This window comes from Antechinus flavipes, chromosome 4, assembly GCF_016432865.1.
Source record: "Antechinus flavipes isolate AdamAnt ecotype Samford, QLD, Australia chromosome 4, AdamAnt_v2, whole genome shotgun sequence".
Lineage (NCBI taxonomy): Eukaryota > Metazoa > Chordata > Mammalia > Dasyuromorphia > Dasyuridae > Antechinus > Antechinus flavipes.
In genome coordinates, this window is record NC_067401.1 from 415,732,508 (window position 1) to 415,758,686 (window position 26,179).

Here is a 26,179-nt window from a genome sequence, read left to right on the forward strand (position 1 = left end):
ATAAAGTGATTTAACCCTAAACAATAAGTTGTAAAACTTGAGATTTGAATTTACATTCTGGGACTTCCAAGTTCAACATTCTTTCTGTACTAGTTGCCCACCTCTAGTCTCCTTCTGATAGGATTTATAAGCAGCCTTACTGAATCAAGGCCTAATATAGTCTCTAGTTTCTGTGAAGATTTTAAGCTTTTAATTTTGGTTACTTAGAAATATCTACTATAATTTTATAATTCATTGCTACGAGGTGAACTGCTTCTGGCAATGTTGTTCCATCTCAGACTGTGCTTTGTGGGATCAGTTCACGTTAGGTGGAGTATTTCTGCATCAAAACTCCCTCCAAAATCAACAACAACAACAACAACAAAACGTACATTGCGGTAGTTAGTTTACTTTGGGATTCAACTGGGAATACAACCTTACCTGAGGAAGCTTCTTTACAAAACATAGTGAAATAATAATGGCTTTTTTGCGAAGATGTCATCAAAAGAGAGCTGGTCCCACTATGCTGACATTTTAAATGGAAGGGATCTGATAAAGGAACAATGTTGGAACAATTTAAAAATACTTGGAGAATAGTGGGGAAAGGAGACACTATTCTTGCCCCCATCCAGAATCCACATCCAGAAAATCTTGATACATTTGGATTACTATAGACCTTTCAAGATTCTTTGGATTCAAGGAAAAAAACCTATTAAGTTTACAAGCTTGAAAATCAAAGTAAATTGAATTGGGGGGAGGGGATTACAAGAGCAAAGAATAGAGAATAAATTAACTTCTATTTGATTTGATTTATGAAATGTAAGGTATAAAAATAAGATAAAAAAGAATGTGTTGTTGAACTCATCATTGAAGGTATTCAAGAAACAGAAGAGTACTAATTCCTATATACTGAAAAAGTTGCACAAAATGACCTTTGAGGTTTTTTATTTTGATTTGATGTTTCTGGTCAAAGTAAAAGAAAATATCTCCATTTTCAGATGACATGATTACATATTTTAAGAAAATAGTATATTCAATAACCATAAATTGATGTGTTAAACAATTTTATCAATGTTAAGTGTATAAGCTAAATAAATAAAATCTGCTTTTTAATATATTTCAAATGTCAAGACAAAACAAAATTTCAAATATATGGGTAAGCATTTCTTTTTATAGACATAAAGAACTGAACAAATGGAAAGATGTACTATGAATGCCACTGGGTCAAACCTAGTTAATATAAGTTCAATACTTCCTAAATTAATTTACATGTTATATGTAATACCTATGACAATTGGATATTTTATAAAGTGACAAAAAGTATAAGAGAAAATAAAGTCCAGGGGAACAACATAATCAGTAAAGGGAAACTTTTGCCTTAATAGATTTCAAAAGATACTATAAAATTAGAATTACTAAAACTATCTAGTAACAGGTAACAAAATAGAAAAAAAATCAAATAAAACAGAAAATCCATATCAAAATTAAAATATATGCAAAGCATTGGTGTTTAATAAATGCAACTTTGGATGACAGGAAACACTGAATTTAAAAGTTGTAGAAATTATATGAGGGAAAATGAGTTCAGACTCAGCTTAATTAATTTATTACAATAAATTCCACTTGGATCAAGAGCCTAAGTATATGATGTAGTTCAGTGTTAAACTAATAAAACTTTAATATTTCTGAAAGAGAGACTGACCAAAATCTGGCACCGTTCTACTTCTTGCCCCATAGAGGCAAAGAATGAATTAGGATCTGATAATGTATGTCCTTTAGCTAGAGACGTAGGCACAGATGAATCAAACATTAAGCACTTCCTGTATACCAAGGACTGGGCTAAGCTCTGGAAATATAAAGAGGCAAAAGACAGTTCTTCAAGGAGCTCACAGTCTAATAGGAGACATGTAAACAATTACATACAAACAAGCTATATTCAGGATAAGTAGGAAATAATTAACAAAGAGAAGATAATAGAATTAAGAGGGTTGGTAAAAACCTCCCTGTAAGAGGTTTAAATTGGCACTTAAGGATAGCATTAAAGTCAATAGAGTTGTGGAGGGAGACTATTCCAGGTGGAGTGTCTTGTTCATGGAACACAGAGGCCAGGGTCACTATATTGAAGAGTGTGTGGCAAGGGAATAAGGTGTTGTAAGAAGGTTGGAAGGGTTCGAGGAGGCTAAGTTATAAAAGACTTTTCATTTTTTTCTCTTCAATAGTATTTTATTTTTCCTAGTGTATAGTTTTCAATATTCATTTTTTAAAAATAACTTTTTATTTTCAAAATACATAAAGATAATTTTCAACATTAACCCTTGCAAAACTTTGTGTTCCAAATTTTTCTCCCTCCTTTCCCCAACCTCTCCCTTAGACAGCAAGTAATCCAATATATTTTAATCACCATTCATTTTTGTAAAACTCTTGTGTTCCAAAATTTTTTCCCTTTCTTACAAGAGTACCAGCAATCTGATATAGGTTAAAAATGTGCAATTCTTTTAAACATATTTCCATATTTGTCATGTTGTGCAAGAAAAATCAGATCAAAAGGGAAAAAACCTGAGAAAGAAAAAAATAAGCAAACAAGAATAACAAAAGGTAAAAATATTATGCTTCAATTGTAAAAGGCTTTGGATGACAAACAACATATTCTGTATTTGATCTTGGGGGCAACAGGGAGCGATTGGAGTTTATTTAGTAGCAGAGGGTGACATGAGCAGACTTGCCTGGTGGGAAAATCACTTTGATGGATGAGTGTAAGATGATTAGTGGAGAGAGACTTGAGGCAGGCTGACCCACCAGCAGGCTATTGCAATAGTCCAGCCGTGAAGTGACAAGGGCAAAGTACATGATATGTGTACCAAATTAATTAACATGTGAGGGTCCTCTGTGGGGTCAAATCACACCACTTCTCTGCTGAGCCAAGCCTCTTACTCCTGAGGTAGTGCTGTGTTCTTTCAGATTTAAAAGAAACTTTTAGTTTGGGATTTGGAGAAGCTTCTTCTGCTCCCTTGGCTGGGCTCTGAATAGTGTCCACCTTGGAGGCAGCAGATGGCAGTACAAATGGATCTTATTGCTTTTGTAGCACACAGCTCTCATTTTCTCATAAACCAAACTTTCTAGTTAATATTTGTATTTTCCTCCTTTTCTATCTTGACCTCTTGTTGAATAATTGAATATTGTCCTTTTGAATCTTTGCTCCTATATCTTGTTGAAGACTTTGCCAAACCTCAACCTTAAATTACTCTCACTATCCTCTGCCTTCACTCCTATTCAGATGCTTTGGTACAAAGCCATTTTGCCTGTTACTTTTCGGACAACTCGAGTTCAGAGTCAACTAAAATCTCTAAGTCTAATTCACACATAATAATCTGCCCTCCATTTTCTCCTTGTGCAGTTCAATTTTTCCTAACCTTACATTTATGCCTATTTAACATCAACTTATTAGATCTGGCCCATTAAAAAAAATCTTTTGAGGTCTTTTTTTGAATCCCAATTCCATCATGTAATGTGTTAATGGTCCCTCCCACATTTTGTGTCATTTTCAAATTTTGCAAGCATGCTCTCAATCAGCAAGCAGACCATCCTGCACTTTCCATGTTTATGCCCCATTTTAGCTATTCTGCTTCTTGGATGACAGATATGGAGTTCTTAAATGCTTTTAATTCATACGTTTGTTCTTGTATTCATTCACTGCCAGGCCCATACATGAAACTTTTCACATTGTGTGGGATCTGTTAGTGCTTGCTCTGTACCTGCATGACTTTTAAGAACCTAGGGTTACCTCTAATACTAGTATGAAAAATTGGAATAAGACTTTTAATGGAGATGACCAGTCTGGCAACTTTGTCTAAAGGGAGAAAAAAAGGAAATGTTAGTCTAGCATGATTTTTGTCTTTTTTAAAAATTACATTTTAATGATTCTACTTGTCTTTCAGCACAGTAATTTCCCAATCCCTCTCCAGCCTGAGTTTTTCCTTGTGACAAAGAAAAATAAGTAGGCAAACACATCCAATACAGTGAATATGATAATGTACAACATTCAGGAGCAGCAATCCTCCATATCTCTGCCATGAGTGGGGAGGTATCTGTTCTTTTGAATTTCATTGGCATTTCCAGTTACTTAGTAAAATTTTAATTTACCTTTTTATAATTGTTTTTATATTGTTCCCTTGGTTCTACCTATTTTACTCTGAAGATTAAGATTATATGGTTCAACATTTCTCTTTCTCATATTTTTTCATTATTGTATAGTCAAATTCCATTATATTAGTATAGAATACTTTTTTCATTTATTCTTCAATCACATTTTTTCTTTGAAGAATTTGTGCTGTCTCATAAATATCACTTCTAACCTATTTAAGTTATCTTTTTATCTTTTTAAAATTTATTTTTATTTTTAAAAATATCTTTTTAACAATTCATTCTAGAATTATGTAAAGAATTGAAGTTGAGCTTACCAAGCTTAAGTTTGAAGAGTCCTGCTTTAAAAATGTTGGTCCCAGTTCTAAGAATTTAAATTCATGTTACCATAACTAGGGCATAGCTTCATATGTCCTGTGAGTTCACCCAGCTTTATAACCTCTCCTCATTGTCTTACTTTTCCTTGCTATTGAATTTTTTTTGAGGGGGTAGAGGATGTCCAGAAGACACAGAAAAATTACAAGTGATTCTAGAAAATTATCCTGGAATTCTATAATTCTCCTAATATTCTCCTATGATCCTGTAACCTTAATACCTTCAGGCCGCCTTTGCCTTGTAGGAGGAATAGATTTCTTTCACTGTTTCTGAGAAATATGACTAAGAGACTATGAATATGGTAGAATATCTTTAATTTCTTCTTGCCATTCTTAGATTCTAGTAAGGAATATATTGTTCCAGATTTTGAGAAGGGAGGATGTAAATCATTAAGCTACAGGTTTTCGTTACACATGCCTTCAAGAAGACACTGTTAGTGTCTGGGTTTGGCTTGCATTATGGATGATTTCCTGGACCACACATGTTGAATCTATCAAGCCTTATAGGTCAGTTTTCTAAATGGCTAATGATTTTTCCAGCTGGAGCATGGGGCTGTAAGTGACCTGAGGAGATTTCATCCGAAACACACAGGCACATATACACCAAAGGGAATGATGAACAGGCCTCTGACAGATTTGAGTTGGCAAGCCTTGAAGACCCAGTGGGGATGCACCAGCTGCTCTGCAGAAAGGTCCTATATGCAGGGAGAATTCATATAGCATGTGCTGTGGATAAGGAAAAAAATGCATGAATATCATGAACTCTGTTGTGTAAAGAGCATCAAATGGCATTATTTAGTTTTAGCCTGCAATGATCCAATAAACTAGATAATACTATACATTTTTGATCCACAGATGGGGACCATAAAATAATAATCCACTCTCTGAGGTAGATAATGCAGGATATGATTATCCACATTTTGTGGTGAAGAAACAGAAATAAAATGATTCAATTAGGATCATATAGCCAGTAAGTGTCTGAGGCAGGATTCAACTCCAACTCTTCCTGACAATAACTCCATCGTTCTCTTTCTTATACCACATTGCTTTACAATAAAGCAACTTGATGCAAGATAGCTTTTTAGTAGTAACTATTCCATTCAATTAGTTGTCTACTAAGTACATCTAAAAGAGGCATAATCTCCAGAAATAAGTTTCTGCTATGCTGTCCCATTTTGATTTATGTTTTTCACACTTAGGTTTTCTCTTTGCATGGGGCACATAATTTTCTTCAGGAATTCTAAAAACTGGGCAGTTGGGGGAAGTACATCAAATTAAGGCTAGAGAAAAAAAAACTCACTATATCATACGAAGAAGCTGCATTCTGATACTTTTGTAGCAAGCAATAAATGGTCCTAACTTTACTATACTTAAATTTTATTATATTTAGTTTTTTGTATGCTATGGTCATTGTCCAATGGAATCTGAGAACACATACTATTTAATGTTCATGAGGTTTAACTACCAGCTTTTCAGAAGATTGTAAAAGTAGATATAATTTGAGTCACTGAATTCTGTTTAAATAATTTAAATACATACTACAATTCCACCATTCTCCATCCCCAGGTGTAGGATTTCTTTCTGTATAGGAAAAAATCAACTATCCCATGTTTAATATATGTTTGTCCCACATATGATTCATGTTTGTACATTGAATATCTCATTACTATTCTCTTTGGAGTTCTTTACTACAGCCATACTTTAAGATATAAATTTGATGCTATAGTGGGAAACTTAATGAAGAGTGTGAAAATGGGGAGGTGGTTAATACCCATAATTAGAGATTAGATTTCCCCAAAACTGAACCTCAAATCAATTGCAGTGCTTGGGTAAGACTCTGGGCCTTGTGGGATCAGTCAGTGATTTCATTATATTAGGTAGATGCTCATAGTTACATCTATTACTATGAAGAAGTTGATATATATTTGTTCAAAACTTGTTCCGTCCACATTGATAATTTTAAAATTTATTGTTTTTCAGTTATGTCTTGACTCTTCATGACCCCATTTGTTTTTGTTTGTTTTTAGCAAATATACTAGAGTGGTTTGCCATTTCCTTCTCCAGCTCATTTTACAGATGAGAAACTGAAACAGTTAAATGAATTGCTTCCTGTTGATTGAATGTTTGAGAAGAGTATCCAATTGTGGTATATAAAATTGAACTAATCAAAGGTTTTCCTTTTCCTTTTGGACTTCCAATCTGGAGCACAGCAGAACAGACTTTGCTTTTGATTATGCTCATGGGTTGAGGAAAAGATTTCTACTCTTCTGAGCCACCATGAGTCAAAATGGTGACATAGCAAAAGTCCATGGCAGTCGTCAAAATGTCCTGACCTGAGATGAGAGTTCAAGAACACTATTCCTGACTCTAGAATCCTGTGTAGAGTAAGAAGACATTTAGTGCTTAGATAATATGATCTCAGAATCTATCTTTCTAGCAAAAGAAGGGAAATTTCTTGAGGAGCAGCAATTTGAGGAGTTTTCTTGTGAATGGCTTTGACTCCTAGAATTCAAGAGTTTGGTCACTAAACCTTCTAGTTTCTGATGCAGTGTAAACCTGGAAGAAAGAAGAGCATAGATTAAATGGTCCTTTGAGATTCCTTACAACTCCAAGATATTCATGATGTCTTTGGATTTTCTCAATTTCTCCTTTTCACTTTTCCCTTCCTCTTCATGCTTTCACCTTCCCCTCCCTCCAAGGAGGTAGTTAGGTGACTCAGTGCACCTGGAGTCAGGAAGACGAGTTCAAATTTGGCCTCAGATACTTATTAGTTGTATGACCCTGGATAAGTCACTTAATCTCTAATTGTCATGATGAATTCCTACCTAGCTTTAATCATGGAATGGATGCAGACTCAGTCAAACTGAGACTTGTTGAAAAGTCTTAAAGTCTTAAAGTTGTTAAAAAGGCCAAGGACTCCCACTGCATCCAGGGCCATCTCCAGTCAAACTGATCTATATCTGGCTACTGAACCCAGATGGCTTGGAGGGGAAAGTGAGGCAGGTGACTTTGCACAGCTTCCCTCACTTAAATCCAATGCATTTGTATGTCATAGCATCCCCTCCCTGATGCCGTGGTCCTCTTTGAAAACGAAGGACAACAGTCATGGTGGATAGAGGGCTGACTGAGTCAGGAGGATCTGGATTCTGATTTTGCTTCTGACACTTAGCTTTGTTAGAACCTAAACAGAACATTTGCCTTCATAGTTTTAAGGCTGGAAAGTCAGTCAGTCAGTAAACTTTTTTGCTGAGACAATGGGAGTTAAGTGACTTGCACAGGATCACACAACTAGGAAGTATTAAGTGAGACCACATCTGAACTCAGGTCCTCCTAACTTCTGGGCTGGTGCTCTATCCATTGGGCCACCTAGCTGCTCCTCTCAGTAAACTTATTAAGCATCTACTATGTGCCCATGGGCTTAGATGGACTTAGAGCTAGAAGACATAGAAGGGTCATTCACTGCATCCCATGCCATTGCTAATTGTCCTGATTTTCGTTTGCCACTGGATTTTGATGTCTCAGGAAGAGAGAGAGGGAGGCTGATGACTTTGTGCAACTCAGACTCCTTAAATCCAATTCACAGACAAATCAAAATATCATGTTGTAATATCATTGGTCATCTTGAAAATGTAGCATGAACAGCAAGCCTTTAATCCACTGGAGGAGGAAATACTGAAGTATCTTTGCAAAAAACTTCACGGACAATCTGGTCCATGGGAGCAGGAAGAGCTGGACATGATTGAACAACCACCACCTCATTCTGTCTTCTCCCCACTTTGTGTCTTTTTGATGGCCCCTTTGGGCTGCAATTCCTTTTTTCTTCTTTGGTCACTTTTGGCTGCATTCCAGTCCATCCCTAATTTCAGCAAACTGCTTTGATCAGTGGTTCCCAGCTCCTCCCTCTCCTAGAGATTCCTCTTCTCTCTATCCCGAGGCCAGATTGGGAGAGAAATGCTGATCAGTTTTCTTCACAAATTATGCCACATCTGGCATGCAGATCCATCCCCAGCTGAATCCCCCAACTGAAGGGCAAAACACCTGATTCCATTTTTCATCCTCCAAATCCTCAATCTGCATTTGGAGTCAAGTTGGAAAAGGACAGTGGAAGAAGGCATTAAGTTGTGCACATAATAAGATGATTATTAAAAAAGCCAATTCAGTAGCCATCATGACAAATATTGCAACAAGAGAAGTGTATAAAAGAAAAAAATTGCTAAGTTCCAGTCAATTCCTTATTTACCACAAGCAAAATTTTATATTAAAAATTAGTATATGACTGGAAAAATAAGATATTCATTTGTAATTTATTATACTAGAATTTGCTGTGTACAAGGTGCTACATAAATGCAAGGTAGAACAGTATAAATACATAATTATTCAAACATAAAAACGGTAGCAATACTGAAATAGTATGAAGTAAATCACTTTAGTGGAGTTGGGGAAGAGATGAGTTTTGGGTCAGTTTTATTTTTAAAAGGTGATAGATTTGGGGGAGGAGAGGACAACTAAGTAAGATGAGAAGTGGGAATTCCAAGAATGAGGAAGTTGTATAAGAGACAGCAAAGAGGGGCTATGTTGAAGGGTAACCAGAGTTGAAGTTGAAGATATTTTTCTTTTAAAAAAAACAATATTAGAAGAAACATTAAACATTCACTTGATTAGTAACTAGACATATGTAAATTTATTAATATAAATACATAAATTATCAGAGCAGTTCCTTTAAATCACCATCAAGATCCATTGTCTACCAATCACTTTTGGTGGACATTCACTTTTCCAACTATAATTGTAAATAGCTTTCATTTTATTCCTCCAGTTCTATGAAAATCCTTAAAATGAGGGTTTTTTGGAGGGAAGAAGGGAGACATCAGGGTATGTCCTAAAAATGGAATTAGTAGGGTATATCAAAAGTATGATGATTATTGTAATTTTTATTTCATAAGCTTATGTCATTGGTTTAAAAAAAAGCAATGAAAAATACTGGTAAGGTTATGGAGGATTGAATATCATTTCTGATAGAACAGCAAACTTTTAGAATCTTTTTAAAGTTGAAAATTTACTGCAAAGCCATTTGATATATAGTTTTGAATAACAGGAATGTATATAATTATTACATTCTTATTACTTAAAACCATTCAAAACCAAAAATTACTGCAAAATTTTTATGGTTCAAATTTTCTGAATAGATACCTACCTGTATGCTTTAAAGATCTACCTATAAGGGTAGCAATATGATATATTTTGAAATGCACTAGACTGGGTGTTAAGTCTATTTGAGGTCTAATCCTGATTCTGCTTTATTTTAGGCAAGCCAGTAATTTCTTTTTTAAATTAAAGCTTTTCATTTTTAAAACATATGCATGGATAATTTTTCAACATTGACCCTTGCAAAACCTTATGTTCCAAATTTCCCTCCCTTCACTCCACTCCCTTCCCTAGATGGTAAGTAATCCAATATATGTTAATTATGTGCAATTCTTCTATACATATCTCCACAATTATCATGCTGCACAAGAAAAATCAGATCAAAAAGAAGAAAAAATGAGAAAAAAATGAAAGCAAATAACAAAAAGAGTGAAAATATTATGTTGTAATCCACCCTCAGTTCCTACAGTTCTCTCTCTGGGTGTAGATGGCTCTTTTCATTACAAGACCATTGAAACTAAGCCATTAATTTTTTTAAGCCCCTTTCCTTATTTGTAAAATTAGGAAATTGGGGTCATTTTAATTTGAAGGTTTCTTGAACTTGAAAGTATCTATGCATTATTAAGCAAGACAAGTTCTTTGAGGAGATCATGAGGGCAGCTCTGTGTAAAGACTCAGAAATATATGGTAGAATGAAGACTTCAGCAACTAGTCCAGTTGAGTTGGAACAAAAAAGTATGAAGGAGAGAATTATGGGGAGGGGGAAGCTGGAAAAATAGGCTGACCTTAGATAATAGAACTCTTTAAATATTAGGCCTAGAAATGTGAATTTTGTTCTGTAGGCAAACAATTAAACATAGGGAGCCACTAATGTGTCTTAGCAGATATTCCAGCTTGCAAAGCTGGACTTTAGGAAGATGATTTTGGGCATTGGATAGGGAAAAAATGTGAAAGTAGAGAATCCATTTAGAAGATTATTGAATGTACATGGAGAGAAGGAGATCAATGTGAAACAATATAATGCCAGAGAAACTGAGGCAAGGTAGAAATTAGCAAATAATAATTTATTTAAAAGGGAGAGATGTACTGGGACCAAATGGATCCATGGTTTGGTCCCAGGGCAGAATGAGATCCAGCAAGCAATGTGAGTTCTCAAGGACATATATATACACATGGCTCAGACTCAGGGGGGTAGACTGAGGCAAGGGCAGTGTCAGAGTGCTGAGAGCTGGAACAGGACTCTGACAGGGTGGGGAGGGGGATGATATAATAGGAGGAGGCACCCCGGAGATGGGGAGAGGTATCTTGATAAGCCGGTATCTGATACTCTGATAGCTTGAGATGGGGAGAGGCATTCTGATATTCTAAAACATTCTGATTAAGAGGGAGGGATGGTTTCCGCAGGACTGAGCAGACAATTATAAACTGAAGCAGAACACTTAGGAAACCGAGGCAGGACTAGATCAGGATAATTAGGGAAACTGTCAGAACAATAAGAGTCAGAACAATAAAAGAGAACTGTGGCATAAAAATAATAGGGAGAGAACTGGTAAGTCCTGGCAAATTATTGCATGTGGGGGGTTAGGGAGAGGGAAATGTCAGGGATAATTCAGAGTCAGGAAGGTAAGGGGAGAAGGAAAAAGAATTTGTGTTGAGGGAAGGGAGCAGTGAATAAAGAAAATGATATTCAGATTTCTAAAAGGAAAAAGATGTAGTGAAACAATGGAGACAGTGGGCCAACCTCCAAGTTCTGCCCCAGTCAAATGTGAAAGAATCCAAGTCTGTTTCATAATGCACTCTTCCTACAAAAATACCTAGTGATCTCATGATCCCTCTCAAGCTCCATGGAATACTCCTGCTTAGAGTACCCTATCTGGACTTGTCCTCCTAGAGGAGCACACCACAGCCTGGTCCTTTTTAAAATTCTCCTTATGTCAAAACACATCTTTCAGAAGTCTTTTTAAGTAGGTGGTATACAACTTATAGGAGTGGAATTATGACCAAAAGATTTCTCATTGCTTATGGTGGTTCTTGAAATTTCACCATAAAATGTTCATTCCATTGGTTTTGAGAGATTTCAAGAATCCTTTATTAAAATGATAATTATTGGAAGAGGTAATCTCTAAAAGGTTTGATCTACCTCCTTGGTGATGGCAATGGAGCTGAACTGGAGCTATTAATTCACAGCTAATTGAAAGAGTGGGACAGGACAGTACTGAAAGTAGATGTTTATAAAGTGACTTAAGGGTCTTGAAGACAAACCAACTACTTTTCAGTATTATTGTTTTTGTTATTAGCATTAATAATACTATTGTCCCCACATGAGGGTGTGAATGAGGTGTGGGAAATGGTTCATTTTCCTTTGCATCATAATATACCCCTGGGGCTCTTCAAAGTTAAGAAAACACTTTTTGTCCCAACTCTATGAAGTCAGTGGCCAGCATTATTACCTCCACTTTAAGGATGACAAAGCTGAGGCTTAGGGAAGCTAAGGAAATTTTTAGGGATCTAACTAGGTAGTATTAGTCAGCATTCAAATTTAGATTTCTGGATTCTAACTCCAGCACTTTTTTTTACTCCATCACATTATATCTCCACTGTAGCCCATCGCTATCTCCCTGCTCTTTATCCTCATGCCCACTATTTCATTTTTATGAAATTTCATTGTGGAGACTCCTCCAAAACTCAGTACTTAGCCGGCACAGGTAGTAGTAGTAGCAGTAGCAGCAGCAGCAAAGGATTTGAATCCTCTGACTCCAAATTCAGTGTTTTGTTTACCACAAGACATTATTATCATCAACAGAAAAAAATGTACCTTGGGATATAAACTAATTTTTTATGGATGCGAATTGGCTATTTTACATTTTACTTGGATTGAGTAGCAACTGATCAGATGTCAACCTGGATTTTTTTCTCTGGAGGCCATTTTCTCTCTGATTCCAACTACCACAGGGCTCGGAGAACTCCCAGGATAGAATCTCTCTCATGCATGTAGATCAACAAACAACTCTGCAACTACATCTTAGAAAAAAACCTATGGCATTGGGAAAGTTGGTGGTGGTGATAAATCATTCACTCAGAATCACAGAGCTAATATATGAAAAAGACAAGACTTAAATCCAGATCTTTCTGATACTATGGGGGTAGCCCTTCATCCCCTAACCTCCTCAGCCTCTTGCCTTTCATGTTATTAATACTTAATGTATCACTTGGGCCTGTCTTCCCACAGCTCTTCATTTGACATCTTACATTTTTATCATCTTTTCCAATCTGATGGGCATGGGGAACCTCAAAATTGTTTTGATTTCTTTTATTGTTAGTATTTTGGAGTACTTTTTCGTATGGTTGTTGATAGCTTGATTTTCTTCTTTTGAGATCTGTTTATCCAAATTTTCTGACCATTTATACAATGGGAAATGGCTCTTGTTTTTATATATTCATATCAATTCCCTTGGGCATCTTAACAAATTTTTATTGGAAAAAATTTGCTGCAAAGGTTTCCTCCCTCATTAAACTGTTTCCCTTCTCATTTTAACTATATTGTGTGTGTGATGTGGGGGGGGGGGGGATGCAGAAGTACTTTGGTCGTACATAAAGCTCTGGGCAGTTACACAGCTCCCTTTCTCCCCCTTGCTGTCCTCCTTTCGCCACCCCACCCCCCCCCCATGCCCGGTCACCCCAGCTCTCCCTATTCCATTTCCATCCTTCCCCCTTCTCTGGAGCTGCAGGCCCGGGTGTCTCGGGGCTGCCTGTCAATCACCTCTTGTCGCGGGCCTCTCTGGCTCACAGGAGTGGAGCAGGTTGTAAAGTCATTAATTACTCAGCCATGCAGGTTTGCATTGAAGCCACTGCCAGGCTGCAGCCTCGCCTCGTTGCTCATGGAGCAGTAGCGCAGGATGGCCGCCCGCCTTCCTCCTGGCAACCTCCGTTGCCGCCTCCTCCTGCTCTCCCTCTTGGTGCTGTCCCGGACTGGGCTCTCCCGAGCCTCTGCCGCAGCCCTCCGAGCTAAGGTAAGAGCTGTGCGATCGGACTCCCACCGCCAGCAAGGGCATGCGTGTGCTGAGAGGCGATGGGACGCTCACTAGATGCCTCTCGAACTCCCGAGTCTTTTAATTGTTTTTTCCACCTAACCTGGGTTGAATGGTCCCTGAATCTGTGGAGGGGAGAGAACTTTTTTCCTGTTTGTTTGTTCCCCCCCTTACCTTTTGAGCTCTAGACTGACTAGCAGCCTGGATCACAAAGGTAGCTTTGTCCTTTCCCTCTCCTCCCCATCTTTCCTATTTTGAATCATGACCCTGCATTGTCCTCCACCCACCTCTTCATTTTCCCTTCTTAAAAAACTAAGTTAATATGCTTTCACTCACCCCGTCTGAAGAATTCCTGTGGGTTTATAAATGATTATTATTCCTCTTCCTCATCTTTTAAAATTACATTTTATTTAAACATTAACAAGCTTATATTTTTCCCTCTTACTTTGCCCCTCTCCCTAAAAAAGAAGAAAAGAAAAACTAAATTTTTGTAGCAAATATGGGTAGCTATACAAAACAAAGTCATATGTTGGCTTGGTCTAAAAATGTGGCTCACTCTCCGTGGAGTTCATCACCTCTCTGTTAGAAAGTGAGGAGCAGATTTCATCAGGAGTCTTCCGCAAGTATGGTTGGTTATTGTGTTGATCAAAGTTTTTAAGTCTTTCAAAGTTTGTCCTTTTACAGTATTACTCTTATTGCAGAAATTGTTCTGAATTTGCTCCTTTCATTCTTCTTCAGTTCATATAAATCTCATCAAATTTCTTTGAAACTCATCATCTTCATCATTTCTTATAGCACAGCAATATTACTTTGGAATTATATACCAGAGTTTTGTTCAGCTATTCCCCAAATGAATATTAGAATTAACTGTTCTTTAAATGTTTGCAGGATTTTTTTTTTTTTTTTTTTGCAAACCCACCTGATCTTCTTATGGAACTTATTTATGACTTTTTCAATTTCTTTTTCTAAAAGTTATGTAAGTTCATTAATTCTTGTTCTATTAATCTGGGCATTTTATATTTTTTGTAAATATTCCTTCTGCTTTGATTCCTACATTTTCTTAAATGGCCCTAAATGACCCTTTTTTGGTCATTTCTTATAAAACAAATAATATTCCATTATATTAATATTACATAATTTGTTTATTGGGCTATATTCTTGTTGAGTTTTCCTATCCATGCCCCATCTGAAAAATCTAGTTACTGGGTTTCCCCTCCTCTTACTCTCTCACTTGGCAAGGGCTAGATGCAGGAGAAGTCGAATTTCAATACTTGGTTGGGGGTGGGGGTAGGGATAAAGTCCAGGCTTTGAATTCAGTCCTGGAAGATTTCAGATCATCTGAAGTGAGATTTAGTCATTTATAGGTTGGTGTTTGCTCCCTTTCTGTGTAAGATCAATATTTGGGAGCCCTTCTGGGGTCAGAGACCCCGGGCAAATTTGGTCTCCTAATGCAGACACAATTTAACTCTTGTTTAAGTCAGGCCAGGTGTTTGGGAAGAGAAACTATGCAATTGTGAGCTTAATTACTGTTTGTGTCAAATCCCCTGCTAGTAGTGCTGGATTCCTCAAAATTAGCCTTCTTTCAGTAAGCTGCTTCATGTGAACCTGAGCTGGGAGACTAGGAGGGCACAACAGACAGGAACTTTCCCCCCAAGCAAATAAACCTCCTTTCTCAGACCCTCACCCAGCTCAGAGAGAATTATGCTGGGAAACAAGGGGGAAGGGTCATTCATCATCTTCCAGTTCTAAGTCTCAAGTTGGTTTTTCCCCTTACAATGCATCTACTGCTAAACGAGATCTAATCTTAAAGCAGCTTTCTTTTAACCATTTCCTGGGGAACAAAAATTAGGTTACTTGTGAAAAGATGATGCAAGCCCCACTATTTTTGATATACTACCCTTTCATGAATAGGAATTTTTCAATATGGCAGTTTGTCATGTCCATCTGCACTTTAAATGAACTTCTTGGTTATAATATAGTCAATCTTATATTATCCTCGGATTATCTGCAGGCTTCTCTTCACTCTCCATCTGGTCACAGGGTTCTCTTCTCCTCCTTGTCCAGTATGGCTTTGGGCCAATTTTACTTTCACCAGCTGAATTATAGGTAGAACACAATTCACTTCTCTTTCAGATTCTCTACACCATTCAATGGAGCATATTTTCTGTAGCTGACAATATGTATTACGCAACCAAAAAATACAAAATAGCATTTGGAAAATTTATGCACAGAGAAACCAAGTAGCTATTGAAGCATCAAGGCTTCCTACTCCAGTCCACCTCAAACCTCCAATCCCAATCATTAAAATCCTTCAAGAGGAGGGGAATTCCTATTGTCTTCATGAGTGATCAGTTATAAAGGAAAAATACTTGATTCAGTTCAGTCCAGTTCAAAAATATTTTAAAATTTTATTTTCAATTAACAAAATCTTCTTTTCTTTTCCTCCTACCTCTGCCTTATTTGGGGAAATTTGGGGAAAAACAAAACCTTTGTAAGAGATATGCATAGTCATAAATGTCTACTCTTTGTAAGGCACTATGCTGGACGTTAGGGCTACAAATTAAAAATGAATGAAACAGTCCCTATCTGCAAAGAGATATTAGGGGGATTTCCTCATTCCTAAGCCTCAGCACCCCAGGTGGAATGTGAAACAAACTTCTGTTACTAAGGGTCCATATCACTTGAGGAGTGTGTGTGTGTGTGTGTGTGTGTGTGTGTTTGTGTGTGTGTGTGTGTGTGTGTTGTGTGTGTGTGTGTGTGTGTGCTTGCTATCTTAACTTTAGAAGCAGAGTGTTAATTTTAGCTCCTGATTTCCTGGCTTAGCAAGTATAGCATGGACCCATAGGAAATGTTGGTGAGACCAGTGGCTATTCTGCTGTCCTGCTATACTCAGGGTTTCAGCCTTGAAGTTCAATATAATGATTCCCTGGTTCCTTTTGGAAAGATACAGTCAGTGTTTCAAGAACACTGGTTATTTGATATCGACTACAGTTGGATGAGAATTAGGATCCTTAATTCTTAGGGATGCTATAGAGATGTCAGTTCCTCCTCCAATGGTACACACTCAATAAAATTTTATAGAACAGCAATCCTGATTCAATTAATGATTTTTCTCCTCTAGTCTGCCCTTTCTCCAATTCACCCTTCAGAAAGTTAACAAAATAATCTTTCTAATGCACGTTTGAACAGGTCACTACTTGGCTTCAGTGGTTCCCCACTGATAAAATGAAAATTCCTCACACTTTGGATCCTTTATATTCTGGTCTCAATGTATCTTCCCAGCTTATTTCACTCAATTTCTTGTTTTTTTTTCAATCTACATTCCTGTCTAACTAGACTATAGGTTATTTGCATATCTCATCCTATCCTCTCCTACCCTCATGCATTCATGAAGACAATACCACTAAAGAATCTCAGTCTCAGAAGGAATTACTGACATTACCTAGCTTCATCAACAGTTTATAATCCCTTCTATATCACATGCAACAAATGGTTATCCAATTTCCATTTGAAAGTGCCCAGTACAGGATAGGGTCTGCAGGGAACCTCTTAGCTTCTGTGGTAACCCACAAAAATAGAGGGATTGGGAATTCTATGTAGTGGTTCATAGTCATCTCCCAGAGTTCTTTCGCTGGGTGTAGCTGGTTCAATTTGTTACTGCTTTATGGAACTGATTTGGTTCATCTCGTTGAAGAGGGCCACGTCCATCAGAATTGATCCTCATTTGTATTGTTGTTGAAGTATATAATGCTCTCCTGGTCCTGCTCATTTCACTCAGTATCAGTTCACTTAAGTCTCTCCAAGCCTTTCTGAAATCATTCTGCTGATCATTTCTTACAGAACAATAATATTCCACAACATTCACATACCATAACTTATTCAGCCAGTCTCCAATTAATGGGCATCCATTCAATTTTCAGTTTCATGTCACTATAAAGAGGGCTGCCACAAACATTCTTGCACATACAAGTCCCTTTCCCTTCTTTAAAATCTCTTTGGGATATAAGCCCAATAGTAATACTGCTGGATCAAGAGTATGCACAGTTTGATAACTTTTTGAGCATAGTTCCAAATCTCAGCAAGCATTTATTAAATGCCTATTGTTTGAAAGGAATAGAGTATGATTCCTTTCTGGGCATTGATTCTGGGTATGAAAAGTCAATTTAAAAAAAAAAGGACCAGTGCCTACTCTCAAGGAGATTGTGTTTTATTTTGAGTCCCATTGTCATCCTGTTTATGCACTTCTGAATATGTACAAGTTTAGGAGAATCTTTCCTGAAAATGTGGTACTGAACCTGAGCATGATATTTCAGATATTGTATGATCACAATAGTAAAGAACTATATCATCTCTAATTCTGGCACTATACATTTCATAACATGGCCAAAAAATCACATTCATTTTTCTGATAGTTATTTTGTGCCATGTATTCATTGAATTTTTAGTGTCTTAAAATTCCCCGATCTTTAATTTATAGGAATTCTTGTCAAGCCACACTACCCCCCATACTATTTTTTTAAACATAGTATAATTAAATTATTAAAATTTTAACTTATTATATTTGGTCCATTGTTTTTATCTTTCAAGATCTTTTGGGTTTCTGACATGTTATTCAATACATTACCTATCTCTGCTGGCATTGTGTTACCTAAAAGCTTTTATCCAAATCACAGGTAAAAATGGTTAACAGCCTTGGGTAAAGCTACACCTCCCTCTCAGTTGACATTGATCTCTTAATAAACACTGGTCATTCAAATGGCCCAGAATCTACCTAATAATGCTACTGGGTAGCCTTCATTTGCTTAATTAGTCATGAAGAAAGAATGAGAAATTTTGTCAAATCCTTTGGTGATATTCCTTTGAATTACTAGTTGGGTAACTCTGTCAGAAAAAGAAATGTGCTGCTTCTGGCATGACCTGTTTCTGTTCCTTAGTGGTCACAACTTCTCCTTCTAGAGCTTAACTAAGGATCTTTTTAATAATAAATTGTAATTTTTTTAGGAATTGTAATCAAGTTTATTGACAAATTGTTTGAAAAGTTTTCTTTTGTCTCTGTCGACTAACCAGAATAAATTGTGGTATATCAATGTAAATGAGATAATATTTATCAAATGTTAAGCACAAGTTCTTGGCACATAATAGGTGATTAATAAACTTATCCCTTCTCTCTTTGCTATTCTCTTCTCCTCCCCTAATGGAAATAATCACAAGAGTTAATCCTGAAGAAACCTAATAAGACTTTTATGAACTGATCTAGAATGAAATTAGCAAAACCAGAGAACAATTTATACAATAACTATAACAATTTACAAAGACTTTGAAAAACTCAAGATTCCTGATCAATTGATCTGCCAGCAAAGATTCTGGAGGATAAGTGATAAAGATTGTTACCCACTTTCTGACAGAAAGATAATAGATTCAATATACTAAATGAGACGTAGGCTTTTTGGACATGACCAAGGTGGGATTTTGTTTTAGTTGATTATATATATATATTTGTTACAATAGGTTTTTTTTTCTTCTTAAGTAGAGAAGACAAAACAAATGATTTTAATTCAAAAATTATTTTAAAAAAGAAATCAAGATAATATTTGCTGATTACTAAGCTTATAACATCTCTATTCTCTATTTTCCAAGTCAGCAAATCAAGCCAACAAGCATTTATTAAGTGCTTTCTTTGTTCTAGGCACTGTGTTAAGCACTGAGAATACAAATAAAAGCAAAAGGAAAGATAAGTCCTGTTTTCAAGGGTGTCAGAGACAGGACTTAAACTTAGGTCTTCATGCTTTGCTCTTTATTTATGTTACACTACCTTTCACATTCCATATAATGGGTACTCTTAAAATGTTTGTTGAATTTTGTTGAAATGAATACATACCGACAAGAACAGGCTTTGGGACATCCAGAAGAACAATTGGAAGTATCTACTAGGGAGCTCGCTGTGCCTAGGATGCTTTAGGACCTGGGTGGCAGAAGTCACCAACTGGATAATAATTTCCCAAAAGGACAAGGTAACATCCTCTCTGGTTCCTCCAGGTTTGGTGAACTCTTTCCTCTTTTGTCATCATGGTAGCTTTGTCTCCAAGGTACTGGATTCCTTCTTGAGGGAAACCTCTTCCCAACTTGAGTTCTTTAGCTAACTGACTTTTGTTTTGGTCAGGATAGCAGTGGGGCATCTGAAGGGACCATTGCCTGGGATGAAGACGTCCTAAAATGGTGGGGGGAATGGAGCTCTTGGTCAACTTGCTCACGTACCTGTGGAGGAGGAGTAATGTCTCGGGAGAGACACTGTCTTCAACAGAGGTAAGTCTTTGTAGTTGGTGGGAGAGATGGGGGTTATTTAAGACCAAAGGATCCAGGAAAGGAAAAGGGAGCATGGACTGCCTTCTGAAAAGAAGATCCTGGTCTACAGGAGGAGCACTTTAAAAGAAGGCTTTAGAAGAAGGCTAATGAGGGCTTCTTTGCTCACCTTTCATTTCAGGTTTTGACAAAAGCTCCACCTGATCAATTGTTTTGTTTTATGATGTAAAAGCTATAGGTTCTATCATTTGTATTTTTGAGTTCCTATTTGAGGTCTACAGAAATCTCATGTAATATAATTAACATTTTTAGAGCACTTTACTGCCAAGTGCCTCCTTTGATCTCACAAAAATCTTCTTGTGTGGCTCTTATCCAGAGTAAGACATCATCTGGTCCATCTCCTCTGCTTTCAGACTCTGACTCAAGATTTAGCTCACCTCCTTTATCTCTGATTGAGCCTTCTTTGATCATTTCAGTCTAAATCCCTCTCCTTTTCTGGATTCAAGGCGTCATACTCTGTGCACTATGGTGTCACTTATCTGCCCCCTGAACTCTTAACACTTTGGACAATTAATGCTTCATTGATCTTGTGACATTTCTGTTGTGGCCCTGAACTATTTAAATATTTTGTAAGTAAGCTTTTACTACATTATTCTCATCTTTCCAATGAGACTGAAAATGTTTTGAAGTTGTCAGTTTTTCATTCATATCTTGTAACCTCCATAATACACAATGATGGTTATAATAATCATCCCAAAGTATTTTTCTCATCATAGTTCAGTTTCATAAAGAGTTCAGTTATTGTCTGTATTTTGTGAATGAGGTAACGGAGACCCAGAGGGGGAAATGATTTTCCTATTGTCATATTGCCACTAAGTGTCAGGACCAGGCAAATAGGGGTTACAGTGAATAAGTACCAGGCCTAGAGACAAAAAGTTCTAGGCCCAAATCTAGCCTCAGACACTTACTAAGCTCTATGATCCTGGGTAAGTCATTTAGCCTTGTGTGCCTCAGTTTCCTTATTTGTAAAATGAGCTGGAGAAGGAAATGACAAACTATTCCAGTATCTTTGTCAAGAAAACCCCCAAGAAGAGTCATAAAGAGTTGGACATGACTAAAAAACAGCAGCACTAAGATGTGAACTCAGATTCTGAGTCTAGACTTCTTATTATGTTTTACTGCTCTTCCTTGAGAAAGTACTCATTCATTAAGTAGGTGCTTAAGAAACTTGTTTGATTTTTGTCCATTCTGAAGAAGACTGTGAGGTCAGGGAAATGATGCTGAGATGTGCAAGTGAATTGGATTAAAGGGAGGAAGGGCTATGCAGAATCACCACTCTCACTTTCTCCTCCAGAGCCATCTTTGAATGAATGAATCTGAGACAATCTGAGACTAGCTATTGGGAATCAAGGGACAAAATACATTCATAACTAAGTTCTAAGTCTTTAAAAGCCTTCCCCAAATCCTTGTATTCCCTGACCTAACTGCTATTGTTATTAAAAATTTTTTGATTGATTGATTTTGATACTTTTTTTTGATTGATCAAATTATAATGATCACAATGAACACAATTGTTAACACAATTAATTAACACAAATAATAATGATCAAAAATTAAATAGTGGTTAACGTTTGCATTATAATCTGTTCCTAGTATAATAAAAGGTTGGTGCATTGGCAAAGCTGAAAGTCTCATTGGTCAAAGTTTGATGTAGCTGTTAGGGGAGGGGACTAATTGAAGTAATATTAATGTTTATTATTATTGTTAATTAGAATTTCTACTTAATCATGCTGGCCTTTTGTAACAGAGAGGGTTCTGAAAGCCATGTACAAGTTGAAATTTGTAAATGGAGTTGTTTTTCCATTGGTTTCTATCCTTTTCTCAGATGATAAAAGAGATGGTTTACATTTTATTGCTTATTGCTACCCAACAATTTGGTTTTAAGTATCCTTCCAGGGAAGCCTCTTTCTCTATTAAGAAGTTAACAACCAATAAAATATTTAAATACTCCATGGAAGCCAAATAACTAAAGAGAGCATCTAGTGAATCTTTTTTGTAATAATCACTTATGCATTCTACTTCCATAACATCTTTCATAGTGGCTATGTCACTGCCTCTCACCCATAGCACTTCATTTTCTGTCTCTATAACTTTATATTGGCTATGTGCAAAGCATGAAACACATTCTCTCTTCATTTTTTTCTGTTAGAAATACTAGACTCCTCCAAGATTTAGTTCCATTGCTCATCTTCTGCAGCCGGCCTTTCTTGAGGTCCTCAGCCACTAGTGTTACCTCTTCAAAAGCACTTGGTATCTATTTTGTCTAAATATGTATGTGTTTATCTTGATTAAATGTAAGCTTCTTGAGGACAGAAACTAATTGATTTCTACCTCAGTACCTGCAGTGCCTTGTGCATAGTAGGCTCTTAATAAAGATCTCTTAACTTCTGTATACTTCCAATTTTTCAACTATAAAACAATAATAATAACAAATGAAATTATATCTGTAAGCTACACCCAAAGAAAGAACACTGGGAAACGAATGTGAACTATCTACATTTTTGTTTTTCTTCCCGGGTTATTTATACCTTCTGAATCCAATTCTCCCTATGCAACAAGAGAACTGTTCGGTTCTGCAAACATATATTGTATCTAGGATATACTGCAACATATCCAACATATAAAGGACTGCTTGCCATCTAGGGGAGGGGGTGGAGGGAGGGAGGGGAAAAAAAATTGGAACAGAAACGAGTGCAAAGGATAATGTTGTAAAAAAAAAATTACCCTGGCATGGATTCTGTCAATATAAAGTAATTATTAAATAAAAATTAAAAAAAAAAGAAATTATATCTGTAAAACCTTTGTTGACCAATCTCAAATCCATCCCCTTCTCTCTACGCATACGGCCATTCAAACCCTCATCACTTCTCTGGACTATTACAATAGCTTCCTGATTGATTGATTTTTCTTCTCTAACTCTTCCCTTTATGATCTGTCCTCCTTATAGCTATTAAATTAATATTATCCAAGCACAGATCTGACTACGTCATTCATTACTCAAATAGTTTCGGGGGTTCTCTGTTGCCTCTAGACTAAAATATAAACTCATTGGCTTAGCATTTACAGCTTTTCACAGTCTGGCTTCAGCCTACTTTTCTGGTCATATTTCTTATTCTTCTCTTTCACATATTCTACTTTCCATCCAAACTGTCCTACTTAGCATTCCATCTCCTACCTTCATGACTTCACACAGGCTACCCACTATGTCAGGAAAACTTTCCTTTTAACTTCCTTTTGTTTTTGGAAAGAACTTCCTTTAAGGCTCAGTTTATGAACCCTCTTTCTCCCCATGCCCTCAACATGGAATCCCCCAGCTGTTTTTGCACTCTCTCTCATGAAATTACTTTGTATTCATTTATGTGTTTACATGTTGTGTTCCCTCAGTAGAATGTAAGCTTCTTGAGGGCAGGGACTATTTCCTTTTCTGTCTGTAACCCAGCATTTAGCACAGTGTCTGGCCAATTGTGGTTGTTGAGCAGTTTCAGTCATGTCTAACTTCCCAAGATCCCATTTAGGAGTGGCTCGTCATTTCCTTCTCCAGCTCATTTTGCAGATTAGGAAACTGAGGTAAATAGGGTTGAGTGACATGCTAGAGTCACACAGCTAAGTAGGGTCTGAAACTGGATTTGAATTCAGGTTCTCCTGACTCCATCCTTGGTACTCTAACCATTGTGCAATGTAGCTGCTTTTTTTCTCCATAATAGATGCTACATATGGTAGGTGCTATTTTTTTTTTATAAAATAAATCCCTATTTAACTTAAAATTTGTGAACACAGTATTCTTCTATCACATCACACACACACACACACAGCCCTTTAATTGGAGCTAATTGATGACTAGCCACAGAGGGAGAACTGAATGGTTCTGTGTTGAAGAGGGGTCCTTACTCATTTTCTTGTCATCATCCACCCCCTTCCTTCTTCCTCTGCCTGATTCTTTTATATCTTTCAGGCTTCTCACATCTCAGGGGACAAGCAGCATCATGTGCACAGGTCATTCTAAGGACTACCATCTTTGCCACCAACAGGTAAGAGCTGATATTGGTATTTAGCTTATCTATAAGCCATCTTGAGTCCTTATTGAGACCAGCATCTGAATAGGAGCAAGGCTGCTAGGCAGTTAAAAGTACTTTATAGTGAGGTGGTGCAGTGGATCTGGAATCAGGAAGATCTGAAGTAGTTGTTAGGCTGAAGTGAGATAAGTGTTATTTGCTATCGTCATTTTCATTATATTTTATAGCCTTGCCCAGCAAACTCAGACAGCTTTAAGCAACAGCAGTGTGCCATTTTCAATGGCAAAGCCTTTGGAAAACACCACTACCATTGGATTCCTCTCTACCCAGGTAACCCCACAACTTTAGGCATCTCTCATCCACAAAGTGCTGACTTGTGGCTCACAGGATATAGCCAGAGTCAGAGTCCAGCCCCGACATGTTGGGTGCACAGGAAGGTGAGTGGGCTGATGGGATTGGTTGGGATGTAGTTGTCTGGAAGAAATGAAAAAAGGAAAAAGGAAAGCAAATTTGCTGGCTATGGAGCAGATATTCCAGAAAGCACAGCTGAAGGGATAAGTAGGACGATAAAGAAAGAAGAAGGAAATGGGATTATAGGATTTTGATGGGAATAAGAGTTCTAAATGTTGGCCATTTGAGAATCCCTGGGGTAGGTAGGAGATGACTAGGCAGTAGTCTGTTAATCAGTGAGCAATGGGTTTAGACAGATTTTCATTGTACACATGGGTTTAACAAAAGGGTGGAGTTCTTTCAGGGTCTTAAGTAATTCAGGTGAGGTAATAGATGCTTTGAGATGTACAGCATAAAGGGTATATCCTGGAGTCCTTCCTTGATTTCTCCCAGCATCTCCAGTATAGAATGTAAGCTTCTTGAAGGCTTGGAACACTCATTCTTTGTTCTTGCCATTTGACTATCTTTTCTTTTATACAATTTCTCAATGACTTGCTCTATGTCTCCTCTTCTCCAGGATTCCTCCCAGATGGAGGAATTTCAAATTTAGCCAGGGTCACACAGAAAGTGACACAGGGTCAGTGGCAGAGCAACAACTTCTCATTCTAAAACCATGGTTCCACATTGCCTGTCCAGGATGAACCTTGGGACAGGTGGCTTCAGTCTAATAATAAAAATGGGGAATAGGGAGTGCCATGACGGGGGTATTAGCTACCAGAGACAGAACTGGAACTTCAAATCCATTACAGTTTCTATTGTACCATGCTGCCTCCCCTTGTAAATCTGCTCTTCCTTGCTACTCTTCCTCAACCCTAGATGATTACATCAGCATCTCTAACAGACCATGTGACCTTCAGTGTACCACCAAGAGTGGGGAGAGGCAGCTGATAGTACAAGCACAAGATGGAACCTCCTGCAAGGACCGGATGTATCAAGGAGTCTGCATCAATGGCCAGTGTGAGGTGGGGTCCTCTAAGAGGAGAAGGTCAAGAGCTGCTTCCTCACCAGATGGAAAATTTAGTGTTTGAGAAATCACTATCTCTTCTACTCTTGGTAGCCAGTTGCTGGGGCAGCTACATGGAGCAGCAGATAGAGGGCCTGGCCTGGAGCCAAGAAAGCTCATCTTCCTGAGTTCAAATTTGTCCTTGGATACTTACTAGTTATGTGACTTTGGGCAAGTGACACTTAAGTTTGTTTGCCTCAGTTTCCTCATCTGTAAAATGAGTTGGAGACGGAAATGGCAAACCACTCCTGTATTTTTGCCAAGAGAACCACAAATGGGGTCAGAGTTGGATGGGACTAAACAACAACAACCCAATTGCTACAAAAATAAACATTTAAAGTTTGTAGTCTGACATTTCTAATAGTATCACAGATTCTAAGAACTTCAGAAGCTATCTGATTCAAACCCCTCATTTTTCAAATGAGGAAACTGAGATCCAGTCAGGTGAGAGTGGCCAAAATCTCTTTCATGGCACCTTTATGTCTCTGGAACTTGAGTAGTAGAGTAGATTAGGAAGTATCCTTCTGACCATCACAGGAATGGGGATAGGAAATCTAATAGCCACCCCTGAAGGCCTGAATCTCACTAATCTGGGCAAAACTGGTGTGGAAAAAAGGATCCATGTAATGACAAAACATATAACCAAGAGGGGAAACCCATATTTTTTCTGCTCTCTCATGTTGAACA

The 26,179-nt window shown here is 37.3% G+C and overlaps 1 protein-coding gene across 1 annotated transcript in view; it reads left to right on the forward strand.

The window, feature by feature from the left end:
* Window positions 1–13,534: 13,534 nt before the first annotated feature.
* LOC127561610 (ADAMTS-like protein 2) overlaps window positions 13,535–26,179 on the forward strand; it is a 33,570-nt gene continuing 20,925 nt past the window's right edge. The window contains exons 1-5 of the mRNA XM_051996783.1: window positions 13,535–13,648; window positions 19,827–19,969; window positions 23,979–24,054; window positions 24,267–24,369; window positions 25,306–25,451. Coding sequence (XP_051852743.1) covers window positions 13,535–13,648; window positions 19,827–19,969; window positions 23,979–24,054; window positions 24,267–24,369; window positions 25,306–25,451 — 582 coding nt within the window. The remainder of the gene's footprint in view (window positions 13,649–19,826; window positions 19,970–23,978; window positions 24,055–24,266; window positions 24,370–25,305; window positions 25,452–26,179) is intronic.